Source organism: Natrix helvetica, assembly GCF_964273705.1.
Source record: "Natrix helvetica genome assembly, chromosome: 2".
NCBI classification, from domain to species: Eukaryota; Metazoa; Chordata; class Lepidosauria; order Squamata; family Natricidae; genus Natrix; species Natrix helvetica.
Window position 1 is genome coordinate 45223867 of NC_138552.1, and position 24077 is coordinate 45247943.

General features: G+C 38.3%; 2 protein-coding genes and 1 long non-coding RNA gene across 4 annotated transcripts in view; 2 read left to right on the forward strand and 1 right to left on the reverse strand.

Moving 5' to 3' along the window:
• Positions 1 to 11174, forward strand: part of RHOBTB3 (Rho related BTB domain containing 3) — a 78401-nt gene extending 67227 nt beyond the window's left edge. For both annotated transcript variants that reach the window (XM_081940934.1, XM_081940935.1), the window contains exons 10-14: positions 1785 to 1905; positions 5269 to 5442; positions 6163 to 6329; positions 7535 to 7631; positions 8475 to 11174. In XM_081940934.1, coding sequence (XP_081797060.1) covers positions 1785 to 1905; positions 5269 to 5442; positions 6163 to 6329; positions 7535 to 7631; positions 8475 to 8590 — 675 coding nt within the window. In that variant the 3' untranslated portion in view covers positions 8591 to 11174. The remainder of the gene's footprint in view (positions 1 to 1784; positions 1906 to 5268; positions 5443 to 6162; positions 6330 to 7534; positions 7632 to 8474) is intronic.
• Positions 11175 to 13947: 2773 nt separating this feature from the next.
• On the reverse strand, positions 13948 to 19087 carry GLRX (glutaredoxin). Its single transcript, XM_081945590.1, has 3 exons — positions 18760 to 19087; positions 16451 to 16563; positions 13948 to 14179 (listed from the first exon to the last, which is right to left on the reverse strand). Exons 1-2 carry the CDS (start codon positions 18964 to 18966, stop codon positions 16453 to 16455), a joined length of 318 nt encoding a protein of 105 aa, XP_081801716.1. The 5' UTR covers positions 18967 to 19087; the 3' UTR covers positions 13948 to 14179; positions 16451 to 16452.
• The window catches only part of LOC309388360, a 31720-nt gene continuing 21828 nt past the window's right edge, over positions 14186 to 24077 (forward strand). The window contains exon 1 of the long non-coding RNA XR_014174767.1: positions 14186 to 14454. This is a non-coding gene — a long non-coding RNA (uncharacterized lncRNA). The remainder of the gene's footprint in view (positions 14455 to 24077) is intronic.

Consider the following 24077-nt stretch of genomic DNA (forward strand, 5'->3'; position numbering starts at 1 on the left):
CTTTCTGGAAGTATATGTTATTCTCCGTTATTTAAAAGAAGATACAATAGTACTAAGCCTCTTCAGATCAAGCATTTATTTTAAAAAGAAGCTTCATTTTGTTAAGTTGCCTAGAATAATAATAAAGCAGTCTTTAAAAAGTATGTCTAATAATTTGAACATTCTATAGGCATTTATACCGTGTTTCCCCAAAACTACGACATGTCCTGATAATAAGGCCGTGCCATATTTTTCCTGTGGGCAAAAATATATGCCCTCCCCTGATAATAAGCCCCCTGGACAACCCCCCCCCTCCAGCCAGGCAAAGCGCCACTCACCAACCTAGCGATATCCGAAAGGGGCCAGGCCGCAGGAGCCGGGCGGGGAGGGGGGGCAAAGGCGCTCACATTGCTTGCTGCCTTCGGGATACTGCTAGGTTGGTGAGTGGCGCTGTGCCCAGCTGGAGCGGGGGGTTGCCAGGCAGCTGCTCTCACGGGCAGCCGCCCGGGAACCCCCCTTTCCAGCTGGGCAGAACGCCACTCACCAACCCAGTAATATCTCAAAGGCACTAAGCCGCGTGGTGCTCTGCCCAGCTGGAAAGTAAGGTTGTGTGAGCACCTGTTCCGCCCCCAGCTCGTGTGCCTCCCAGTCTCACCATGCCCTGGCCCAACTCTCCCTGCAGGGCTAGGGGGCTGCCGCTGCCGCGGCGGCGCTCCAAGCATAACCGGCTTCCAAACTCCGGAGATCCAATGCCGAGTCTTCCGGCAGCGGCCACTCTGGGACTACATTCTATGCTTGTGGGCTGGCTGCCGAAAGACTCTCTGTCCCACCAGAGTCTTCCAACAATAGAGCGTAGTCCCAGAGTCGCCGCTGCCAGAAGACTCGGCAGCGAATCTCCAGACTTTGGAAGCCAGTTATGCTTGGAGTGTGGTGGCAGCGGTGGCGCCATGGCCCTGCAGGGAGAGCTGGGCCAGGGCATGGTGAGGCTGGGAGGCACACGAGCTGGGGCGTAACAGGTGCTTGCGCAACCTCCCTTTCCAGCCGGGCAGAGCGCCAAGCGGCTTAGCGCCTTTGGGATATTACTGGGTCAGTGAGTGGTGCCCTGCCCAGCTAGAAAGGGGGGTTGCTGGGTGGCTGCTCGTGAGCGTGGTCACCTCATGGCTTCTGTGTTGCGCTGCTGCAACAGCGCAACACAGCTGTTTGCCCTGTGTTTGCCACTGTGCCTGGCTCTTCAGGCCCCTGTTTGCAAGAGAGCAGCCACCTGGCAACCCCAGACAAATAAGCCCCCCCGATAATAAGGCCCAAGCAACATTGGGGGGGGGGTCAAAAGAAAATATCTTGTCTTATTTTTGGGGAAATACGGAAGTTATTGACTTATCTCCTTGCAGCAGCTTATTTCAGTTTAGCCTGATTAGCACAAGAAAAACAATCTGCCTCTGCCTCCCAGAAATTTGCCTCCTTGCAGCAAACAGCCCATTTCACTTTCAATTTCAGCACGGGCCTCCCGATGATCAGCTGTTTCAGGTGCAGGGATTGCCATAGCCTATTGCCGCCTCCACAAGCCCCATTTCCCCATTTGCTGCAAGGAGGTAAATTACTGAGAGGCAGAGGCCAAAGGGTGGGGGCTGGTGGGCGTGCGTGGCTACATTCTGTGTATAAGATGCACCCAAATTTTCACCCTCTTTTAGGGGCAGAGTACATCTTATACTCCAAAAAATATGGTAATAGCAGTAGCAGAGGTAAAAAAAAAATTAAAAGCTTAAGTTAAAATACTATATGTATTTAATCATCTTTTTATTCTGCAGGTTAACGGTTCACAAAATTATAGAACTTATTTGTCAAAAAGACCGCTACATTTATGTAACACCTCTCTCAGACTTTTTTTTAACACAACAGTATTAGCTGATGTCATGTTCAAAATACAAGGTATGATATAAAGCATCATTGTTTTTTTTCATATTTTCTTTAAATAATACAAAATAATGTCACTGTATCCCCTGAACCTTTAAAGCAACATTTTCTTGACTTAATTAGGAAACAATGTTAACATAAAAATGAGAAAATCTCCCATTTCTTTTACTAGAGGATCAACTGGGAAGTCTTGAGCAAGTCAGTCTCTTGCAGCTTTTGCTTTCTTGCCATGTCAAGGAAGCAATGGCAAAAACAAAACAAAAACCTGTCAAGGAAACTGGATATGTGTCCAAAGGAATTATTTTCTAGATATCCCTTTATTATGAAAAGAATCCTTAACCTAAACTGAAAACAAACAGGTCTTTGAAATGCAACAACATAACTTGGCAATAGAGACAGTTTGCTTTTAAATGTTAATCTTTGTACATTTTGTGTAGGAAGTGAAGGAACAATGGGTGTCATTGCTTGTTTCAAAATTCCAAAGAGAAATAGAGTGATATGAACCAGAGTGCCATGGTTCACAAAAACAATGAAAACAATTATTCATTTGTATGTTAATTCCTCTTTAAAGAAATTTAAAAGGGAGTCTCTCTTTAGATATAACTTAAGAAAGTGTAGAGAGTAAGGAAGATGATTGTGACAGAAATAGGCAAGAACTGCTATCTAGGCAAATTAGTGTGAAACATTTTTAAGCCCTGAGAAACATGATAAAAAGTGATTCAAGCAGACACCTCCCTGGATCACTGGGGTATAAGAAGTAGGGAGGGGCAGTGAGAAAAGGGTCAGCACAATCAGACTTAAAATATTCTGTTATTCAATAAAGGTAATTTAGTCTTTCTATGCAGCTGATTCCCTTCTTTGTTCTAATTTATCGGGCTGACAGAACGTAGTGCACAAATGAATAAAACTGCATATTATTTATGATGTCTGAATTGGTGGCAATAAATATATGTGCTACCCCGCTACCCCCTGCACGTATGGCAAGAGTTCTACGGGTGTTTATTCAACCCCCTCCCCCAACAGGTCATCAGAAAGCACCCCCATTGTGTACGTCCAAATTCCAAGCTCAGTACAGCAACAATCACTGGGCAACCAAATCCAAAGGGCACACACAAAGCCCAGGAAAGCAGTCCACGAGTCAAACAGGTCAGGATGCACAGCACTAGCACACAAGGCACACAACTGGGCACATTGCTCCAGCAACAATACTCAAGTCCTCAAGGTGGGATTAAGGAGGCAATGCCAATGCAGCCCTTCATTAGAGTCACATTGTGACTGTCCCCTCTCTGTTCTACCTTCTATCCCCGAAATATGACCTACTCCAAAAGTAAGTCCTACTTTAATTTTTACATGTGCGCCCAATATAAGCTCTATCCCCAAAATAAGTCCTAATTAAGACTCCTGCCCACTCCAGGGTGCATGGGTAAAAATTAAGATAGGATGGGGTGGGCGTGGTGGAGCTGCCCTACTACTTACATTTGGATAGTTGCAGCCAGGCCTTGCACACTTTGGCACATTTTTCTGCAGCTGGCAAGGCTTTCCTGAAGGCCTCTGTTGCCAATAACAGAGCTTCGGATCAATTTGGAGCTCTGTTATCGGCTGCAGAGGCCTTTCCTAAAGGCCTTTCCTGAAGGCTTCGGTAGCTGATAACGGAGCTCTGGATCAATCCGGACCTCTGTTATCGACTGAAGAGGCCTTCAGGAAAGCCTTGTTTTCCTTGCCAGCCAAAGAAGTTCCTGAAGGCCTATTGACAGCAAAAAGGAGGCGGGGAGTGGGACATGTCCAAGTGAGGTGAGTCAGTGGATGACATCCCCCCCCCAAAAAATAAGACCTTTTTTGGTGGCGATATTTTGGTGGTCTTATTTTCGGGGAAACACGGTACATGTCCTTGGATCAGGAGGAGGTGTGGACTCCACCACCTTCTCATTGCTAATGAGCAACAACTGCTCCTAGCCCTACCAGGAGCCTCCTGGCAACTTGCTGCAGCTGTGGCTTGCCTTCCTCGGCCTCAGATTGTTGCTGGTTTGATTCACCCAGCTGAGGCTGCTCCATCAGGTTAGAATTCTCTGAGTCCCAATCCTGACCAAAACTCAGTTCCATGCCTTTCTCTGTAGACTCAAACTCACCCTCCTTCTCCGAATTGACATCTGGAGAGGAATCCGGGGGTGGATTCATGACAGTATATTAGTTCCAGAACCATTATAATGATAAGGTTCAGCTGAATATGTGAGGTGATAATTGGGAGTACTTTTATGTGATATGCAAAATATTGTTCTGTCCTTGATGAATAAATGATGATGGCACTTAAGTAGTCATTAGTGAGTACCATGCATGAATGTACTTATAGATAAATACCGTACCAGAATATATTGCTGCAGAATAATGCATTAAAAAATAGGAAATGTTGAAAGGGTTTCCCCCCCCTTAACCATTGATCAAATGTCAAAATGTTTTTTGGCAACTTCTAAATTGCTTTTTGGCAATTTTATTTTCAAAAAAAATACTCTGCTTAATTGGAGCTTTCCATTACACCTGCAAAATAAATGTCTTTCAGTCTATTCTTTATTTCCTTTTAAAAAAAGAGGTAGAATGTATTAATTAATGGGAATAGACATTTTCACAGCCAGTTTGTTTTTGCAATACAGTACAAATCTTGAACAGGAGTAGTATTATTTAGGAATGGATTTTCAACAATAGTATGATTTATTTTCAATATATTTACTAAAAAAATTCCCAACGAATAGAATAAGAATAACTCAATTAACACGTAGAAGTTATTAATTTCATATATATTAAAGGCAGTTGGAATAGATTCACAAATCAGAATAATTTATGCTAAACAGATTGTGGATACAGATTCTATTAAATCTGAATTCCTATATATATTTACCTAGGATAAATTTATAGTATATGATTACAGTATTAATAAAACAATGCAAAATATCACCTCAAGATGTTTTAGAAATGTAATACCCAGATTTCCCAGTCAGCATAGCATGGGACCTGCTGGCTGGAAATTTGCAGTCCCAAAATAGCTGGAGTCTATGATATTTGGGAAGGCAAATGTATACTATCACGAATCAAGTTTAACGAGACATTTATTCTCATATTGAGTTGAAATGTGATGCTTTTCCTGAAATATTGATGCTTGAACCATCTTGCCATTTATAAATATTTTGCAGCAGATACATTTACAATTAATTATTAATTAATGATTGTAAGTAGTAGTAGTAGTAGTAGTAGTAGTAGTAATAATAATAATAATAATAATAATAATAATAATAATAATAATAATAATAATAATAATAATAATAATAATAATTTCTTAGCATGCCTGCCTCACATGATACTGTTTTCATCCAACCTCTTTCCTTGTAGGTGCTACAGTACCAGCTCACAAAGCAGTCCTGGTAGCTCGCTGTGAAGTAATGGCTGCTATGTTTAATGGCAACTATATTGAATCAAATAGTTTTTTGGTTCCAGTTTATGGAATTTCCAAAGATACATTTCTATCTTTTTTAGAGTATCTGTATACAGACTCCTGTTGTCCAGGTATGCAAATATTAAATTGTAGTGGCTTTAGTTTTGAATAGCATTAAATAGTGTGATAACTCAAAAAAGGAATTCTTGGACTGAAAGTCTTGGCTTTTCAGAGAGCTGTGAATGCATTGATTTTTGCATTTGGATATAAATACATTTGAACACGTTACTTATTATTAAATGATGGTAAAACATCTCAGTAACAGTAGTCAACATTAACAACAGTAGTCAAAAATCGGTGCTTCTTAAAGCTTGATTCTGTTTATTCTAAAATGAGATTCCTAAAAGTTTGAATCGTTATTAATTGAAATAAAATTAATGGGTTTAAATGTGGTTCATTCACACAGACTCCAATAGACACAAGGAGGCTAAAAGGCATGTATGTTGAATAAAATAGTTTTTATGCAAACTGTTTTTATATCAGGAATGATACTTTGTGTTTATTAATTTGCAAGTGACTTTGATGTATGTTTTTGTTGTGAATAAGTGAAAGCAACATATTTCAACATGCATTGCATTCATCCTTGGAGTAGCCACTTTGAAGAGATGGGATGAGGGTCTATTTCACAGATATCAAATCTCAAGGGTTCTTACAATAGATTATACGTAGTGGCAGAATGTTTTAAAAAATTAATTCTGAATCAGTAGTATAGGAATTACAGATTAATACGATGTTTAAACCAGTAGATAATTATTGCATCAGTTTTAATCTGGGTTTGCTATTTTAATCAGCCAGCATTCTGCAAGCCATGTCACTTTTAATATGTGCTGAGATGTACCAGGTTTCAAGGCTCCAGCACATCTGTGAGCTTTATATAATTACACAACTCCAGAGCATGCCTAGTAGAGAATTAACATCTACGAGCCTGAGTGTGGTCAGCTTGCTTCAGAAAGCAAAAGTAAGTACTTCCTGTTGATATATTGTTTATCTGTATCTTTTCAGTAGTTAACAAAGGCTGATTCATTTCAAAGGATGAAAGTAAAGATTGTTTTTATATCATGAAAAACTTGCGGATTGCTCAATATTAAACTGCAGTTAATGGATCAACTGTAAACTTGATTCCAAGGGGAAAGGATAGCTGAAAATCCTTTCCTTTTGCATTATTAAAAAACTGATTTCTGGAAAAACCTCAATACTAAAATTAATTTGAAGTTCTTTTCATAATCTACATTATTTCCCATGCAAATTACTGTCTTGTATGGTTTCTTCTATCACATTTACTGCGTAAACTGCTAATGCCAACAGTTAGTGATATAAAATTCTCAATATTTTCAAGCAACAGAAAACACAATTTCTGGGTAATCTGAAAAAAAATTAAATGTTAAAGCAGATACATTTCATCAGATATAAGCAGATGGAGTGTTACCTTGTAACTTTATCAGATATAAGCAGATAGAGTGTTATCTTGTAACTTTATAGAATGCATTATGCATATAGTGGTTTGGTCATAAAAGCATGTTTGACATACTGTATAAAGTTGAAAAGTATAATCATTTAAATATAATTAAACGTCTTAATTGAGTTTAATTAAAATAGTTTACATTTCTACGGTAGTACAATAGAATTACATACTTCTGAATTCTAAGAAATATGGCGTGCCTTCATTTCTATCTGCTTTCTATCTGCTTAGAGAAAACACTGAAAATGGAAGAAACAAAAAAAAAACAATAAAGTTATATATTCTATATTTTATCCCAACTGCAGGAAATATAGAAAGCTTTAAAAGCTTTAATTTAAAAGCTTTATAATTTAATTTTATGAAAGGTAGAGAGAAACAAAAGCTTAAAATGCAAATGTGGCTATATGAAACACTGCCTAAATAGTCCCATTTAAAAAACAACAACAACCAGAACTATCTATTCACATCGTATGCTTTCAAACTGCTAGGTGGGCAGGAACTGGGGCAAGAATGGGAGATCATCCCATTTGCGTCACATCGTACTTGGATATCAAACTGCCTATATTCCGGTCACAGCACAGTATCTTAACTGTTAGACCACAACTACCTTTGTACAAATCAAACATTTATTCTAGTTACTGTTTTTGACCCAAACTCCTTGCTAAAGTACCAATGCTCTTTAATTTTTATTCTTTTTTTTCCAGTTTCATAATTCAGATTGTCTTTCAAATTGGCTGCTTCATTTTATTGCTTCTAATTACTTAATCTTCAGTCAAAAACCTGAGTTTGAAGATCTTTCAGGTAACTGACAACTTGTTTCCTAAATAACTTGATGTTGTTTAAAGAGACAAATTACATTGTGTTCCATATCAAATGGATGTATAAATTGATATTCTTTAGCAAGAGGGTAGGATTCTGTCTTGTCACCAAATTTAAATCAAATTAAATGTAAAAAGGAAGCTTGCTCTGCAAATAGTGCATGAAACAATTTCTTGGATACTTAAGATTTACAGATCTTTCCAAAACTGTCAAAGATTGCAGGGGAGAGTCTAAAAAGCTTATGAATGGGAAGAATGACTGAGGGAATTAAAGAAACCGAGGCCTAAAATAATGGTCACTCATGCCCTAGTCATCTCATAATTGGACTATTGCAACACATTCTGCATGGAGTTCCCCTTGGTGATCATCTGGAAGCCACATCTGGTTCAAAAGGCAGTGGCATAAGCAATATTGGACACTATAGTAATCATTTATTAAATATGTATGCTGCCTGCCTCTCATGCCCAGGTGTCATAGTTGGTACATGTCATGAGCTGCATTGGTTACCAGTCAGCTTCTGGGTACAGTTCAAGATGTTAGTCATTACCTATAAAATCCTTCATGGTACAGGGCCTTTATTATTTGCAGTATCACCTGTCACAATTGCTTTTACCCATCCCAATGCCATCAGACTGAGTGGGTGCACTCCAGGTCTCTTTAGTTAAATGTTGTCATCTTGCTAGACTGAGGAAGTATTAGCCATACATTTATAAGGTAAACCACATAGATTTCTGAAAAATGTCTTAGACTTTCAGACTTATTAGGCTGAATAAGCAGCCTTCTAGTACTAAAAATATATACAATACTTTGCCTTTTTTTCTTCAGTGGACGAACGCAATTTCATAGAGATGCACAGATGGCCTTCTAGTATGTACCTGAGACAGCTTGCAGAGTACAGGAACTACATTCATTCTCGGAAATGTCACTGTCTAATAATGTAAAATAAAAAAATGATCTTTATTTATGAATGATTGAAAGCTGTGCTTCAGAAATCTTACAACTGAATTTGATATTTAGCTGAAATGTTGCACTTGCTAATGAATAACTATGGTACTGTTTAAAAGCATGTGAAACATATTGTAACATATACATTTACTAAGATGAATTTCAGCTGTACTGTTAAGTCTAATTCTATACTATTTTAAACTTTTTGGAGGAATATGTACTAATTTGGAATATTTGTTAGTCTATTATGTATCTAGGATTCCAAGAGCTTGAAGGAGAGATTCTGCAGTCATTACTCACTTTTTTAAGCTATTTCCTTTGAAGATTTTAGTAAGTTATTTATGAGCTTTTAGAAATTTTATATTTTGTAAAAAACACAGAGCTTGTAAAAAGATTCTATTTTGGAATTAAAAATGTACCTCATTCCAATCTGCATCAAATTTCTGAAAAAAAAATTCTTCAGAAAATTATTTAAACTTTCCCTTCACTGAGGAATCTTGTATAGTAAAAAAAAAATCCCAGTATGGTTTTTCTAGGTATTGTAAAACAAAATTACATTTGAAAAATATTTTGGTGGTGTTTCCTGTATAATTGCATATATATAAAAGTATTTTCTTAAGTTTCTTTTTTGTGCAAAAATAACCCATTTACAGTATTCTGACAATAACAATTTTAAATTCTTCCCACCAGGTAGATAATAATTTAACAATCATTTCACAATTTTGAAAATAACATTATTCCTAAAAAGGTCTGTGTAAATTTCAGCAGTAGCCTGTGTATGTTTGTATATATTTAATTCATCCCTGAAAGTTGTTCTATAGTTTGTTTCCTATATTTAGTATGTGGGAGGCCAAGGGAAGAAGAAGGAAATACTAAATTTACATACTCTGATCATATGGATCCAGACCTTTTATGCTCTTGGGACATAAGCACACTAATCCACTGAGTCCTTTCTATAATTCCCTTCTCATTTCAGAATTTAATAAACTCAACTAGGGGCTGTGTTGCATGTCCATTTTCCCTAGACATATTTTATCCATTAAGGCATTCTTGTCAATTTTCCCAGATAGGTCTGCGCTGCATTTAGACAATGGGATTGATCTGGCCGATTTTCTGAGGTTTTTGTACCTCGCTTTTTTGCGTAGGTGCACATTATTACTAAGATTGTAGTATTTTCTATCTTTATATGTGGTTAAGTGTATGTTTTACAACCCACATAGAGCTGCAATGGTCTCCACATTGTATCCTCCATATGTACAAAGGTGGCATTAGAATGTTCCAATGGTTAGTTGAAGCAACATTTAAATCAGGAATATCTGACCCACATCACACACTTTCAGAGACAACGCACTGCTTCACAATATTGCAATGGCTCTTATAAATAATATTTTATATAATATTTTGTATTCTTTTTAAAATGCCAAGCAGGATACAACAACTAATTTATTTCTAGTAGTGGATTTTTTTAATTAAGGAAACTTAAAAACATTTTCAGCATTTTTGTATGACTATAAGTTCCATGGAAATAGATACATTAAAATCCATTTTTAACCTGTTCCTTTGCTTTAATTTAAAAATGGTAATATATTTTAATGATTTTAATGATTTTATCTATAAATCTAGGCATAATTTTTCAAATGACTAAAATGTTTTAAGATTATGATTTAGTGTAAATGTTCCTTTTATCTGAAAATTGATACGTGTATAATTATGACACATTTCATCCTCAAAATATTTACATTCCAATGCAGCAGTAGTAGACAAAGGTAATTATAAATGACAGTATGAAGAATGCTGTTACAAGCCTGTATAGGGACAGAATGGGAAGTCACATATAGAGTACTTTATGTTTATTAATTCTTACATAGCTAGGAATACTGTATTGTTGAACATCTTTGAATTCACATAACTAGCAACTAGTAACCTGCAAATCCTTGGATGGCAATGGCATGTTTTGCAAAATAGTTCATAAAATAACAGACTATTCATGGTTTCTTTGGGATGCACATGCACTGCACTATAATCTCTTCTCAGATTATGACAGCTATTCATACTCCTTCAAACTCATAGGATTAAGTTGCAATTTATTATATTTCTTAAAACATTTTAATGCACAGGTATGCCTACTGTGAAAGATAATCTGCAGCAACTTCTACATTTCTGATAGCATTATATTTATTAATACCCAAGAATTGATAAGTAGTAATCTATAGACATCACATATTGAATGCAGTCCTTTAAAATCTATTTTTATAAGAAAAGCATTTCTATTTGCACTGTTACTGTTTTTTAATGAATAAATGTCAATATCAAGCCAGCATGGAAGTTTACAGAGATGCAACCTTAAAACTGCAGTTAAAATGTTTGTTGAAATTTATCACATGAATGATTGTGGCTTTGCTGCAAAAGAAAAAAAAAGCCCCTTTATTTTGGCATGTGTTGGGTATGTAATAATTTTACAGATTAACAGGTTCTTAAATTCACAATATTTAATTATGCTATTTAATTTCTTGTAATATGACATTTTATTAAGTGCTTATTTCATGTGACTATCCATTAAACAGCTGCAGTCCAAACACAGTTTAAGCTGTCTGTATTTAATTGGATCTTAGAATTTAAAGTAGAAAAATTATCATACGTTGTATATGCTCAATTGTAAGTAATTGATTGGCAATGCAAAGCTGCAGATTTTGACTAGGAAGCTGTATATCATAATGTGCAGAAAAGTGAATGCAGCATCCGGCTGGAAACAAACACAGCAATCTTTCTGAGATGGAGACTCAGGGCTTCATTTATTCATAGCCACATCTGAAGCAGTGCACAGCCGCCTATTTCCTTTAAAAAAAAAAGTGTTGATTCCTGATCACTGCCTGGGCAAGTCCCTGCAGTATTCTTCAATAAGAGCTCAGAAGCAGCCTGCCATTGCTACCTACCTTGGGCTAAGAGAGAGTGAGAGCTGTGTTTTTCTTAAAAAATAAATTTCTTATCAGCCAATCCTGACATGGTTCTCAGTTAAAACGAATTTTAGGGATGTCTTTAAAGGAAGATGACAGATGCCCTATTGCAGGGATGTCCAAACTTGGCAACTTTAAGACTTGTGGACTTCAACTCCCAGAATTCCCCAGCTGGCTGGGGAATTCTGGGAGTTGAAGTCCACAAGTCTTAAAGTTACCAAGTTTGGACACTCCTGCCCTATTGGTACAAATTCCTCTGCATAGATTGAATGGCAGCCTATAAAATTGCATATTTTGTGGACTGTTCTGTCCAGTGATGTTAAAAGACCTCAAAACTTAATCATAAAGACAGTTTCATTCAGTCAAACAAATAAGTCAGGGGTGTCTGGCTGGGGAATTCTGGGAGTTGAAGTCCACAAGTCTTAAAGTTCCCAAGTTTGGACACCCCTGAAATAAGTGGTGAAAAGTCTAACTAACCTGTAAGGTGTAGAGGTAATTCTTGACTTGTGACTGGTTGCGTAGCAACCATTCAAAGTTCTGAAGGACAGCCCTGGGGGTATATATGACCTGGATTCAAAGTTCTGACCTCTACTTCTTCCAAGGGTCATATGACCACACTCCAGCTTGCATTTATTGCAGTGTCCTGTAATCATGTGATGTTTTTTTTTTCCTGCAAAACTAGCCCATAGAAAACCTTGGCAGGCTTCATTACAGTTGTAACTGAATGACTGACTAAACCTGTGTAGGAAAGGCAAATAGACTATTTGACACAATGTCTCTCTCTCCTCCCTTCCTCTCATATCAGGGACGAAAACGTCCAGGATTTTGTTTCACATGTTGGGCAACTAGGTTCCTCTGTTATGCTTATAAACAGGAGATGGTGACATTCTCCTCTCTTATTTTTACTTCTCCTACCACGGGCATTTGAAAATATCCAGAATAGTTATGAATTGACCCAGGTGAATTTATCTTAGCCTCTTTGAAAGCGATACAAGTGACCATCATCCTGTACCATGCATTTTTTTATGTACCTCAGTCATATCCTTACCCCAAGTTGTGTGTCAGATATAGTTTTATGATAACTTCCAATGATGTGTCTGGTTTTATACAATTTAAAACTTGTTACTGTGGCTATCCATAGCGTACACAGTAACGTACGCCAGCACTACAGTTCAAAGGTCAGTTTAAGTAGTAACTGGCTTATCATTGCATTTTATGGTTCTTAAATTATAATTTTATAACCTTTGACCTATTTAGACATTTGGGATGGATGCAAGATAAAAATCTGGTAATACATTTGAATGCACCTTTTTTTTCAAAATTAACTTTTCAGAATTGAAGTCACCCCTATTAAAATATATATGTACCTCTTCACAGCCTTAGTAAACAAAAGTTATGCCATAGGATTTATATGCCATTTGCTAGGGCTGACAAAAAAAATCTGCTCCTTCTCAACCTGACCAAAAGTAATTTGCTTTAAAAAATGTTTAAAGGAGACAAAAATCAGAAATTCTCATGACTGGATTGGTTTTGTTTTCATACTTACGTAGCCAAGAGCTGCATGCTAGGCGATATGTAATAATTGTTCCAGGATCTGCTCTTTTTCTGGCTTCCTGGATTTATTACATCCTACAGGATGAAATCATAAGGGAATGCCCTTCCATTGTATTTTTTTTCCTGTAATTGTGCTGCTGTCATTTTTTCTGCCCTTGGAAAATAACTGGAGAATTTCTTCTTAAGCATTTCTTAATTACTTCTTTCTGAGTAATGACCCCAAATTTTCTCAAAGAATGTCAAAAAGGCACTTTTGTCTTAATTTTATTGATTGTCATATCATCTCAGGTGTCCCTTGGCATTATAAGAAGGAATAGGAAAACAGCTACCAGATGCTCAACCATTAGCTTTTATTACTGAGTCTCCAAACATTTTACCAGAGGGCCATCAATCTAGGACATACTTATTTCTACGCTCATCGTGTGTTTTTTTGATCATTGTTGACTTCTTAGAATGTGCCTAGCTATCATAAGTGATCATAAAATAGTACAAGGGATCAAAAGACAAAATCATTGTCCCTTATGTGCCACATATATTGGCTGAACCAAAGAGATAATCTGGACCATAACACTGAAGAATTACACGGGACCCGATTTAGAAGAGGAACTCTCAAACTTTGGAATAAGGTCAAGAAGCCTTTAAAATATGGGATAAAAAGGGGAGAGAGGGGGAAAAATTGCAGGGATTCAAAGAAAGCTGTAATTGACAGAAGTAATTAAAAAAAGAAAACACGGAAAGTCATGGGTGGACAGCCACATAAATTGAAATGACAAACAGAATGATGAACTCTCCCAGAGAGAGCAAAGGTAAGCCAATTGCTCAAATGACAATAAAATAAACAAATATTCTTTTTGGGTCATATGTACTTTATTAGCAGAGAAACAGTCATACTAACAAGGGCTCAAAGGAGGGTAAAGTTGTGTCTTAGAAGCCAGAGAGTAAGCAAAACATTTTTTTTCGTATTGCCTTCCTTCAGAAATATACAATGGGTGAAGACGAGGGGACAGCCAATTAATCTAATTCCCAAATCCTGTTAGTGCTTCTTCAGGGTAATTTCATCCTGTAGTTATTGTTGCTCTGAAAGTTAAAAAAAAAAAAGTTAAAAGAATTTCCACACAAAGCAAAATGAGTGTTAAAAAAACTGAGCTGAATATTAAAAGACACATTTGTTTTAAGGAAAATTGATTCACAGTCGGCTGTTATTAAAGTATTTGTTTAGTCTGCTCGTGAGTTAAAGATTGCCAAAGAAGTTTATAAGTTAATGAAAACAAGGTAATAATTGTTTTCTGGTTTGGAGTTGGGAAAGTCACGACATAAAAAGGAAAAAGAATGGAGAGGGAAAGGGAGAAAAGGCAAGTGCTTAATATTTCAGTATACTTACAATATGTTAAACTGAGATACATTGGATGATTCATAGATCAAATTTTTCCTTAATTTCAAACGTAACATCTGTTATGTTTTGTGAACTGAACTTGATAATTTTGTATGCACATGGTGTTTGTCAGTGGTGGGATTCCAAATTTTTTACTGCCTATTTTGTGGGTGTGGCTTTGTGGGCATGGCAGGGGAAGGTTACTGCAAAATTCCCATTCTCTCCCCACTCTCAAAATTTCCACTATTCTGTCAGAACTGGTGGAATACCACCTCTGCTCCCGATCAGCTGGAACTCGGGAGGCAGAGAATAGATGGGACAGGGCCAGTCAGAGGTAGTATTTACCGGTTCTCGGAAGTATTCAAAATTTCCACTACCGGTTCTCCAGAATTGGTCAGAACCTGCTGAATATCACCTCTGGTGTGTGTGTGCGTGTGTGTAGATATATAGATATAATTTGTTTGTAATGCTGCCTAGTGTCCTTATTTTTCCAGCAACATTTCTTTATATTACAGATTTTTAACTAAATAATATAAGAGTATCAACAAATATTTTTAATTTATAAAGTACTTGTGAAATATGGAAAATTTTAATATTTATTAGAAAATGCAAAATTAGGCACTTCTCACATTGTGCACTGAAATGTAAACAATATCTTAATCCTAATTCAGAAGTTCTTGTTCGGTTTCAAGGAACAATCTGGGAATATGATTGTTCTTCCTGCTTTAACTCTCCTTCTAGATGCACATGATTTTTGTCTGCTTCTTGTAACTCTCACTAGAAATTGTGAATCTGGGGGGGGGGGGAATAACTCAGAGATGGAGTAAAGGCCCACCATTATTCATCTCAGGAGCACATCTTCTCATTGCTAATGCCAGAAAGTTACAAATAGTTCAAACATATTTAATATTTTAAAAGCTTGGGGACATTCACTGCACATCTTAAAATTAGTGAACCTCACTATGAATTAGGCAAATGCTTCTAATTGCTGTAATGATTTAGGAGACAAAATAGATGCCTCAATCTCTGCAAGACTTAGAGCTCCCGTGTTGCAAGCTTAACATCCAAACCTCTTCCAAATGAAGAGAGAGAATGAGAGACAGAAGAAACTGAAAAGGTCAACCTTTGCCAGTTCAGTAATGTCATGACATGGCTTCTACAAAAGCGCTTTTTCAAGAGGCAACTGGACTTTCTGGTTTTTCTTTGAAGATGTTTTGCTTCTCATTCTTGGATGAGAAGCAAAAATCTTCAAAGAAAAACCAGAAAGTCCAGTTGCCTCTTGAAAAAGCAACCTCGGGACAACCATGACCTGGATGACTGATATCTCCCTAGATATATGGCTTTTACAAAATGTAAGAAGGAATACTGGCATTCAAATTGAAGAAGTTGCATAACCCTGCTCTACAGGATGCCTTCTGTAGAATATTCAAAGTTCATTTAGCCTACTGCCATCTTTATGTCCCCATAAATCCTACTGGCTGGAAGTAATGGAACAATCAGGCTAACAACTAGAAAATATTGCATTGAAGCCAATTGAAGAATTCCAAAAAAAGGCAAAAGCAGGGTGGTAAAAAAAAATAGTATATTAGTCAAGGACCAATCATGTTTTATAGTAGAGCTGTCAAACTCGTGGGCTGGATGCGTCATGAGCTGGCCATGCCCATGCCTGGTTTGGCGAAGGGAAAAAAAGTCATGATACGTTAAGTGATGCCGCCATGACAACGTATGTTTGACACCCGTGTTTTATAGTAAGCTTTGTGCTAATTCGAGCAACTCCGCCTTCATACAACTGCTTGGGTGTAGTTCTGTGCACTAAATTATCTGCAAAAGCAGCCACTAACATGCTGCTTATCTCTATATGGAGACCTTGCAAATTCTTATAGGTAAAACGCCTCTCTCTGGTGATAATTTTCTCAAAGGGAATCTTGATTTCCTCTATCCCATTATATTAATTGGAACCACACCTATATGCTTACCTTCACAGAGCCCCAATCTTCTTTAGCATGACAGAAAGTTCTCCACTATTGTTTAGAGCATCTAGATCTGTAAAACCACCAATACATTTTTCCCCAATAAAAATTCGAGGAACCTAGAAAGCAAGCATAACATATTACTCAGCAGTGCTTGATGGATTCATTTTCATCACACTGCATTTATGCCTTTCACATGTAGAAATGTATTAAGTGAAACTAGCTTCTTCCACTCTACATTGCCTCCTTTTCTTGGAACAAGCAAAGGGAAGGGATACTTCAACCATTAAGCGAGAGAGTAAAAAAGGTATCAAGTTGGTTTCACATTAGTTGCTTGGGGCTATTCTCGGGAGGGGCTAAAATGCCTCAGACCTATTTCTCATGTATTGTGTTCTGAAGGCAGAGAAATTTATCTGGCTCTTGCTTTGCATATCAAGAAACATTTTAGTTACATAGCTGTAAACAGGAAGTAGGAAACTGGCTTTCTGTTTTCTCTGCTTCAATATGAAATAAACTTATATGGAACTTCATCCTTATATAATACAGAACTTATTATATGCAATACAGCTGGTTCAGAACACATATGGGATATTTTCCTTTTAAGTATGTCTGCTGTGTGGGAATATTTCAAATTCCCTATTTCGCTGCATACTAGTCATGGTTAAGTTGTAGAACTTCCAAGATTATGGGGTGAACACATTGTATTTCCATAAAGAAACAAAACCCTACTTTGTAGAAGGTTTTTCAACTGTTCTAAATAATGCAGCCCATGACTAGGAAGAAGCAACACAATTTTCCCTCACCAAATGATACTTGCACTTACTCAGTGATACGTGAATGTACCTCAACCTTTACCAGTGTAACATCCACTAGACAATTCCCAGAATAATCACTGAGAAAGTGTCTTGCAAAAGTATGTCTTGCAAAAGTTAAAAACAGCATATTGGTTTATATGTTACTAAAACTCTGTGTTTGTAACCTTCAACAAGACAAATAGGTGCATCAGAGTGCAACAATTTTTGAATCAACATACCACAAATGGGCTGACTTAAAGAATGCATATTTATTCTTTAAAGAATCCAAGACCCACTACTACCATGGGACTGAAATTTGGCAAAGGTGTTGAATTGGTTGGTGGTAGGGCCCAACAGGCAAGAGTGATTGACTGCTTTGGAATGGAGACCTAGATTTGAAATGTCTTAACAGTGGTGAGCAGTGAGGTAAGGACAAGGCAGTGACTTGGATACCTGTTGGCAAGGGAGGGCTGACTAGAGGATGCTATCAGTCAATGGGTAAGCCTTCTTCCCTGGAGGGATGGAGAGTGGAGATGCAGTTGTCCTCCTAGTCCTCAGTCCTTTTCTCTCCCCCCCTCCCAAGGAAAGTGGCAAGAAATTACACAGGTTAACTAAGGAGGAGGAAGAGGACTGATTTCTGACATTCTCTGCCAGCTTTCCACAAGTAATCTTGATCAGGAAGCCAGCAGGAAGACAGAAGTTACTCCCTTTCCCATTGCTCCCCCCACCTTAGTCAGTATATCTCTGAAAGAATGACCCAATGCATCATGAGTTGTCTATATCATTTATATTCCCGTAACTTCAAAGAGACATTGCATTGTGATCTCTAAATAGTGCTGTTTTCCAAAGATAGATCCAGGATTCAAACCTCTCCCAGTTTACTGGTATCTTAAAGGAGGATTTTGTAAGGATTTTGCAAAGACAGAAGGGAACATTGCTCTGAGCACTTTACATTCTGAGGAGCCAGATGAAGAAACAAGCTATATTTAGAACGCAAAGAGCACATAACTCACCTCATTCATTTTTCTGAGCTTTGTTAGGCTAAAAGATTAGGAACAACTCATATTACGGTCTAACAGCTGTAAGCATTGCTTCCCTTGGCAATCTCAAAGTTTATTGATATTTATCACATCTTGCCAAACTTAAACCATAGTTTACAAACTACAGAAGCTGGCTTGATTCATAACACTAAACTAGCTCCAAATAAACTCTATATGTGGGAATGCAGCCCAAAACTCATTCTATCCACCTACATAATGTGATCCAGACACAAACCCTATAGCTGGTGACTTTGTTGCAAATAATTGCTCAGCTGTTTCCTCACCCACATTTCAGCTTGTTGGGAAAGCAATATTGTACCAAAAGTTCAACTGTTAAAAGAGCATATTATGTGGATTATATTATTGGAAAACAGCCACATGAAAACAGAGATCTTTTCCTTATATACTCAGAAGGCAAAACACATGATCTCACTCTTAGCTATGACATTCCTCTTTCACTCTGTTTTTAAAGAAAACTCACCGTTCGGGCACCCGTTAGCTGCATAAGATAGTCTTGAATGTCATCCATATTCTTTTGGCTTGTGAGATCAATATATTCCAAATGCCCAGACTTGATATTAATTTGTTTCAGAAGTTCTAGTGCCCTCTGACAGAAAGGGCAGCTATTCTTTCCAAACACAACCACTTTATCAGATGCAATATGACTATCTACAAATTGCTGGGCCATCCTAAAATTCTCAGTAGCTCCCAGCAATAAGAGCCAGTTCTGAGGTTGAGAGAAGTAAAAACAGAAAGCAAAAGCTCAGTTGCACTACAAAAGTCAGGTTATATGAGTTCCAAGCCCCCTCCTTACTTTGAGAGCCAACACCCTGTAGGAGGAGCTTCTTCTTCTCTGTTTCTTATTGTTAAAGAGATATGCACAATGATTGCTTAGTCTTTGAACTATTGCTTAGTAGAAGTATGTAGGCGCTTCCCACTCAGGGTGTGAAATGATTAGGTCACGGGTAGTTAACAAATTCCACAATTAACTACTGCTGGCTGTGTTGTATTTGGATTTGCCTTCTTTATTGTTGTTGAAACTCTGTTATATCAACCAACAGTTGCTCATCAGGATGAAGGTTTAAAAAGGTATCTAATTGCAGAAAACCATACATAGATGCACAGGGCATTTACTGGAAGGGTGGAATATCAGTTTGTCCAATAAATACAGTTGAAGTTATAGCATGAAACCAGTAATCCCTGCCCCTTTACCTTAATGCATTTATTTTACCAACTGCAATATTTCTGGACATGTCAGTAGAATTAATAGCCACTTGATTGGAACCAATACATGTCTTTCTAGAATGCCCACTTTTCAGAAGAGGTCTGGTACCATCTTTCTTGACTAAGATTTTTTTTTGGAAAGGCATAAGCTTTCACGAGTTGCATCTCTGTTAATAAAATCCATTGGTTGGGAAAGGAGCCACCAGTCTGTTGGTCACAGACCAACCCCCAGGCTGTTGGTCATGGGGGACTTTTTAACTTGCCATCGGTAGGGGAGACATCCGAGGTAGCTCGGGAGTTCATGGCCTCCATGACAGCCATGGACCTGACGCAAGTAATTCAGGGCCCCACACACGAGGGAGGTCACACACTGGATCTTATCTTTGTTTCTGGCCGGTGGAGGAGTGATCTGGGAATAGGGGATTTAGTTATTACACCCCTGTCATGGTCAGATCACTCACTTCTCCGGCTCGACTTCCCAGCCACTACTCCCCATCGCGGGGAGGCGGAACTGGAATGTCCAAGATGGTTCCACCCCAGACGCCTGATGGAACCTGATAGGTTCCAGACAGAGCTTGGGCCATTTCCTGTAGCCCTGACCCGCACCCGGATGGAGGATCTAGTGGCTGCATGGAACACTGCGGCCACCGGGGCCTTGGACCGGGTTGCGCCTTACAATACAATACAATAGTAGTAGAGTTGGAAGGGACCTTGGAGGTCTTCTAGTCCAACCCCCTGCCTAGGCAGGAAACCCTATACCGTTTCAGACAAATAGCTATCCAACATCTTCTTAAAGACTTCCAGTGTTGGGGCATTCACAACTTCTGGAGGCAATCTGTTCCACTGATTAATTGTTCTCACTGTCAGGAAATTTCTCCTCAGTTCTAAGTTGCTTCTCTCCTTGATTAGTTTCCACCCATTGCTTCTTGTTCTACCCTCAGGTGCTTTGGAGAATAGTTTGACTCCCTCTTCTTTGTGGCAACCTCTGAGATATTGGAATAATGCTATCATGTCTCCCCTAGTCCTTCTTTCTCTTAAGCTAAACATACCCAGTTCCTGCAACTGTTCTTCATATGTTTTAGTCTCCAGTCCCCTAATCATCTTTGTTGCTCTTCTCTGCACTCTTTCTAGAGTCTCCACATCTTTTTTACATCGTGGCGACCAGAACTGAATGCAGTATTCCAAGTGTGGCCTTACCAAGGCATTATAAAGTGGTATTAACACTTCACGTGATCTTGATTCTATCCCTCTGTTGATGCAGCCTAGAACTGTGTTGGCTTTTTTGGCAGCTGCTGCACACTGCTGGCTCATATTTAAATGGTTGTCCACTAGGACTCCAAGATCCCTTTCACAGTTACTACTACTGAGTAAGGTATCACCTATACTGTACCTGTGCATTCCGTTTTTGTTGCCTAAATGTAGAACCTTACTCTTTTCACCATTGAATTTCATTTTATTAGATAGTGCCCAATGTTCAAGTTTGTCAAGATCCTTCTGTATCTTAAGCCTATCTTCTGGAGTGTTGGCTATTCCTGCCAGCTTGGTATCATCTGCAAATTTGATGAGTTCCCCATTTATTCCCTCATCCAAATCATTGATGAAGATGTTGAAGAGTACTGGGCCTAAAACAGAGCCTTGGGGTACTCCACTGCATACTTCCCTCCATGTAGATGCAGTTCCATTGAGAACTACACGTTGAGTGCGGTTGGTCAGCCAGTTACCAATCCATCTGGTGGTGATGCTGTCTAACCCACATTCTTCTACTTTATCTAGTAGTAGGTTATGGTCTACCTTATCAAAAGCCTTACTGAAGTCCAAGTAAACTATATCAACGGCATTCCTCTGGTCCACTAATTTTGTCACATTATCAAAGAATGCAATAAGATTAGTCTGGCATGATCTGTTTTTGACAAATCCATGTTGGCTTTTGGCTATTACTTTGTTTGCTTCTAGGTGTTCGCAAATTCGTTGCTTGATTATTTTTTCCAGAATCTTTCCTGGTATTGAGGTTAGGCTGATAGGTCTGTAGTTTCCTGGATCTAATTTTTTCCCTTTTTTGAAGATGGGAACCACATCAGCTCTTTTCCAGTCCTCTGGTAGTTCCCCGGTGTTCCAGGATCTCTGAAAGATATAATTCAGTGGTTCTGAGATCTCGTCTGCTAGTTCCTTCAGAACTCTGGGGTGTAATCCATCCGGTCCTGGTGATTTGAACTCATCTAGGGTAGACAGGTGCTCACTTACCATTTTCTTCCCTATTTCAATTTGTGTTCCTAATTTTGTGGTGCTGCTTTTGATAGGTTGGACTGTTTTATCCCTTTGTGTAAAGACAGATGCAAAACATGAGTTAAATAGTTCTGCTTTCTCCCTGTTGCTTGTCACCTTCTTGCCACTTTCTCCTAGCAATGGACCAATTGTTTCCTTAACTTTTTTCTTGTTTTTAACATGTTGGAAGAAGCTTTTTTTGTTAATTTTTACTTTTGTGGCAAGCCTTTCTTCATTGTGAGCCTTAGCTTTCCTCACTTCATCTTTACAGGCTCGGGCTATTTGCTGATATTCTGCCTTAGTTATGTCCCCCTCCTTCCACTTTTTATACTTACTTTTTTTGTCTTTCAGTTTGTCAGATAGTTGTTTATGCAGCCATGCTGGTTTCTTTTGGGAGCTGTTGTTTTTCTTCTTCATTGGTATTGTGTTAGACTGGGCTTTTCTAATCTCATTTTTCAAAATTTCCCAAGCTTCTTGAGTTGTTTTCCCCTCGAGGATTCTCATCCATGGAATTTTTCCCAAGCTCTCTCTAAGTTTATTGAAATTAGCTTTCTTAAAGTCCAAGACTCTAGTTTGACTTTGTTCTACTACTTGTGTTTGGATAATGTTGAATTCCAATATTGCATGGTCACTTGCCCCCAGGGTTCCTATGGCTTCAACACCTTCTATCATTTCCTCTCTGTTAGTGAGAATTAAGTCCAGTATGGCTGATCCCCTTGTTTCCTTCTCTACTTTTTGGAAAACAAAGTTGTCTGCTAGGTTTGTTAGGAACCTGTTGGATCTTCCACTTGGTGCAGAGTTTGTTTCCCAGTTGATGTCAGGGTAGTTAAAATCTCCCATTACTATTGTGGTGTGCTTCCTACATACCTTAGTTAGCTGACTAGCAAAAAGTTCATCTTCTTCCTCTGCTTGGTTGGGTGGCCTGTAGTATAGACCTATGGCAATGTCATTTCCCCCACAACCTTTAATATTGACCCAAATGCATTCAAGATAGTTCTCATTATTGTTGTGCTCTATTTCTGTAGAGACATAGTTATTTCTTATATATAGTGCAACTCCACCTCCTCTTTTATTTGGTCTATTTCTTTTAAATAATTTAAATCCTTCTAGCTGTATGTTCCATTTGTCAGTTTCATCCCACCAAGTTTCTGTAATGGCAATAATATCATATCTGCCCTCTTTTACTTGAATTTCTAATTCTCCCTGTTTATTCCTCATACTCTGTGCATTGGTATATAGACATTTGAGTCCATTTTGATTGACCTTGTGTTTACTGTCTACATAACCTGTATTATGCCTGACTGCCCCTATTTTCTTGCCACTTGTGTGATTCATGCACATGGTATGACAATCACTATTACATGCTTGGTTTTGCTTGACAGCAGGAGTGATAATCTTACCCACACACACATCTATGTTACATGCATTTATAACCCTATGAATTTTAGTTTGCTGGGGACAGAGATGTTCTGTATCTATTAATTCTCTGTCCCCGCTCTTCAGTTTAAATGTTTATCAAGAAAATCTGTGAATTTAATGCCAAGTAACTCAGTTCCTTTCTTGGATGGGTGCAACCCATCTCTTTTGTACAGTTTTTCATTGGACCAGCTACAGGCTTCATGACTAATAAAACCAAAGCCTTCCCTTTTACACCACTCCTTTAGCCAAACATTAAACTCTGCTACACGCTGGCCCTTCCCTTTTTGTTCCTTATATACAGGTAAAACCTCTGAAAAGATAAGCCTACAACCTATACTATTAAGTTCATACCCCAAGTTCTGGAAATCATTCTGCACAGAAAGTACATCTTTCTGGGATAGATCATTAGTGCCAAGATGTATAATAGCATCAACGTCACAGTCCTTACTTGCATTCTTGACTATCTTAAGAATACGCCTCTTGTCTCTGCTGGCAGTAGCACCTGGCAGACACCTGACCTCTTTTAAAACCTCCTTATCCTCTCCTAAATTAACATCTCTTACGATTGAATCACCAACCAGAAGGTGACTTCTCTTTTTACATACCTTGATCTTCTTCTGCGACTGATGTGTGATACCTGGTTCCCCTTTTCGCCTTTCCGAAGAAAGTTCTTCATTTTGGACCACGATCCCCTGCTTATTTGAGTCATCATTATCACAACTGCCTTGACCTATCTCTTTAGTGTCCCCATTAAGGTCAGCAAGGGCACTATATCTGTTTTGCTGGGTCACAGCAAAAGCTTTGGGTTTATGGTTCACAGCTCTCAACCTGCCAGATCCCACAGTTGTCCAGACAGCTCTTCTCCTGCAAGATCTTTGTGGTAGAGGGGGCTGA

Coding starts and splice junctions, on each gene's coding strand:
- GLRX (XM_081945590.1), bottom strand. CDS start 18,966: ATGGCCCAGCAATTTGTAGATAGTCATATTGCATCTGATAAAGTGGTT. Junction 16,564..18,759: donor AGCTAACGGGTGCCCGAACG/GTGAGTTTTCTT, acceptor CTTGCTTTCTAG/GTTCCTCGAATTTTTATTGG.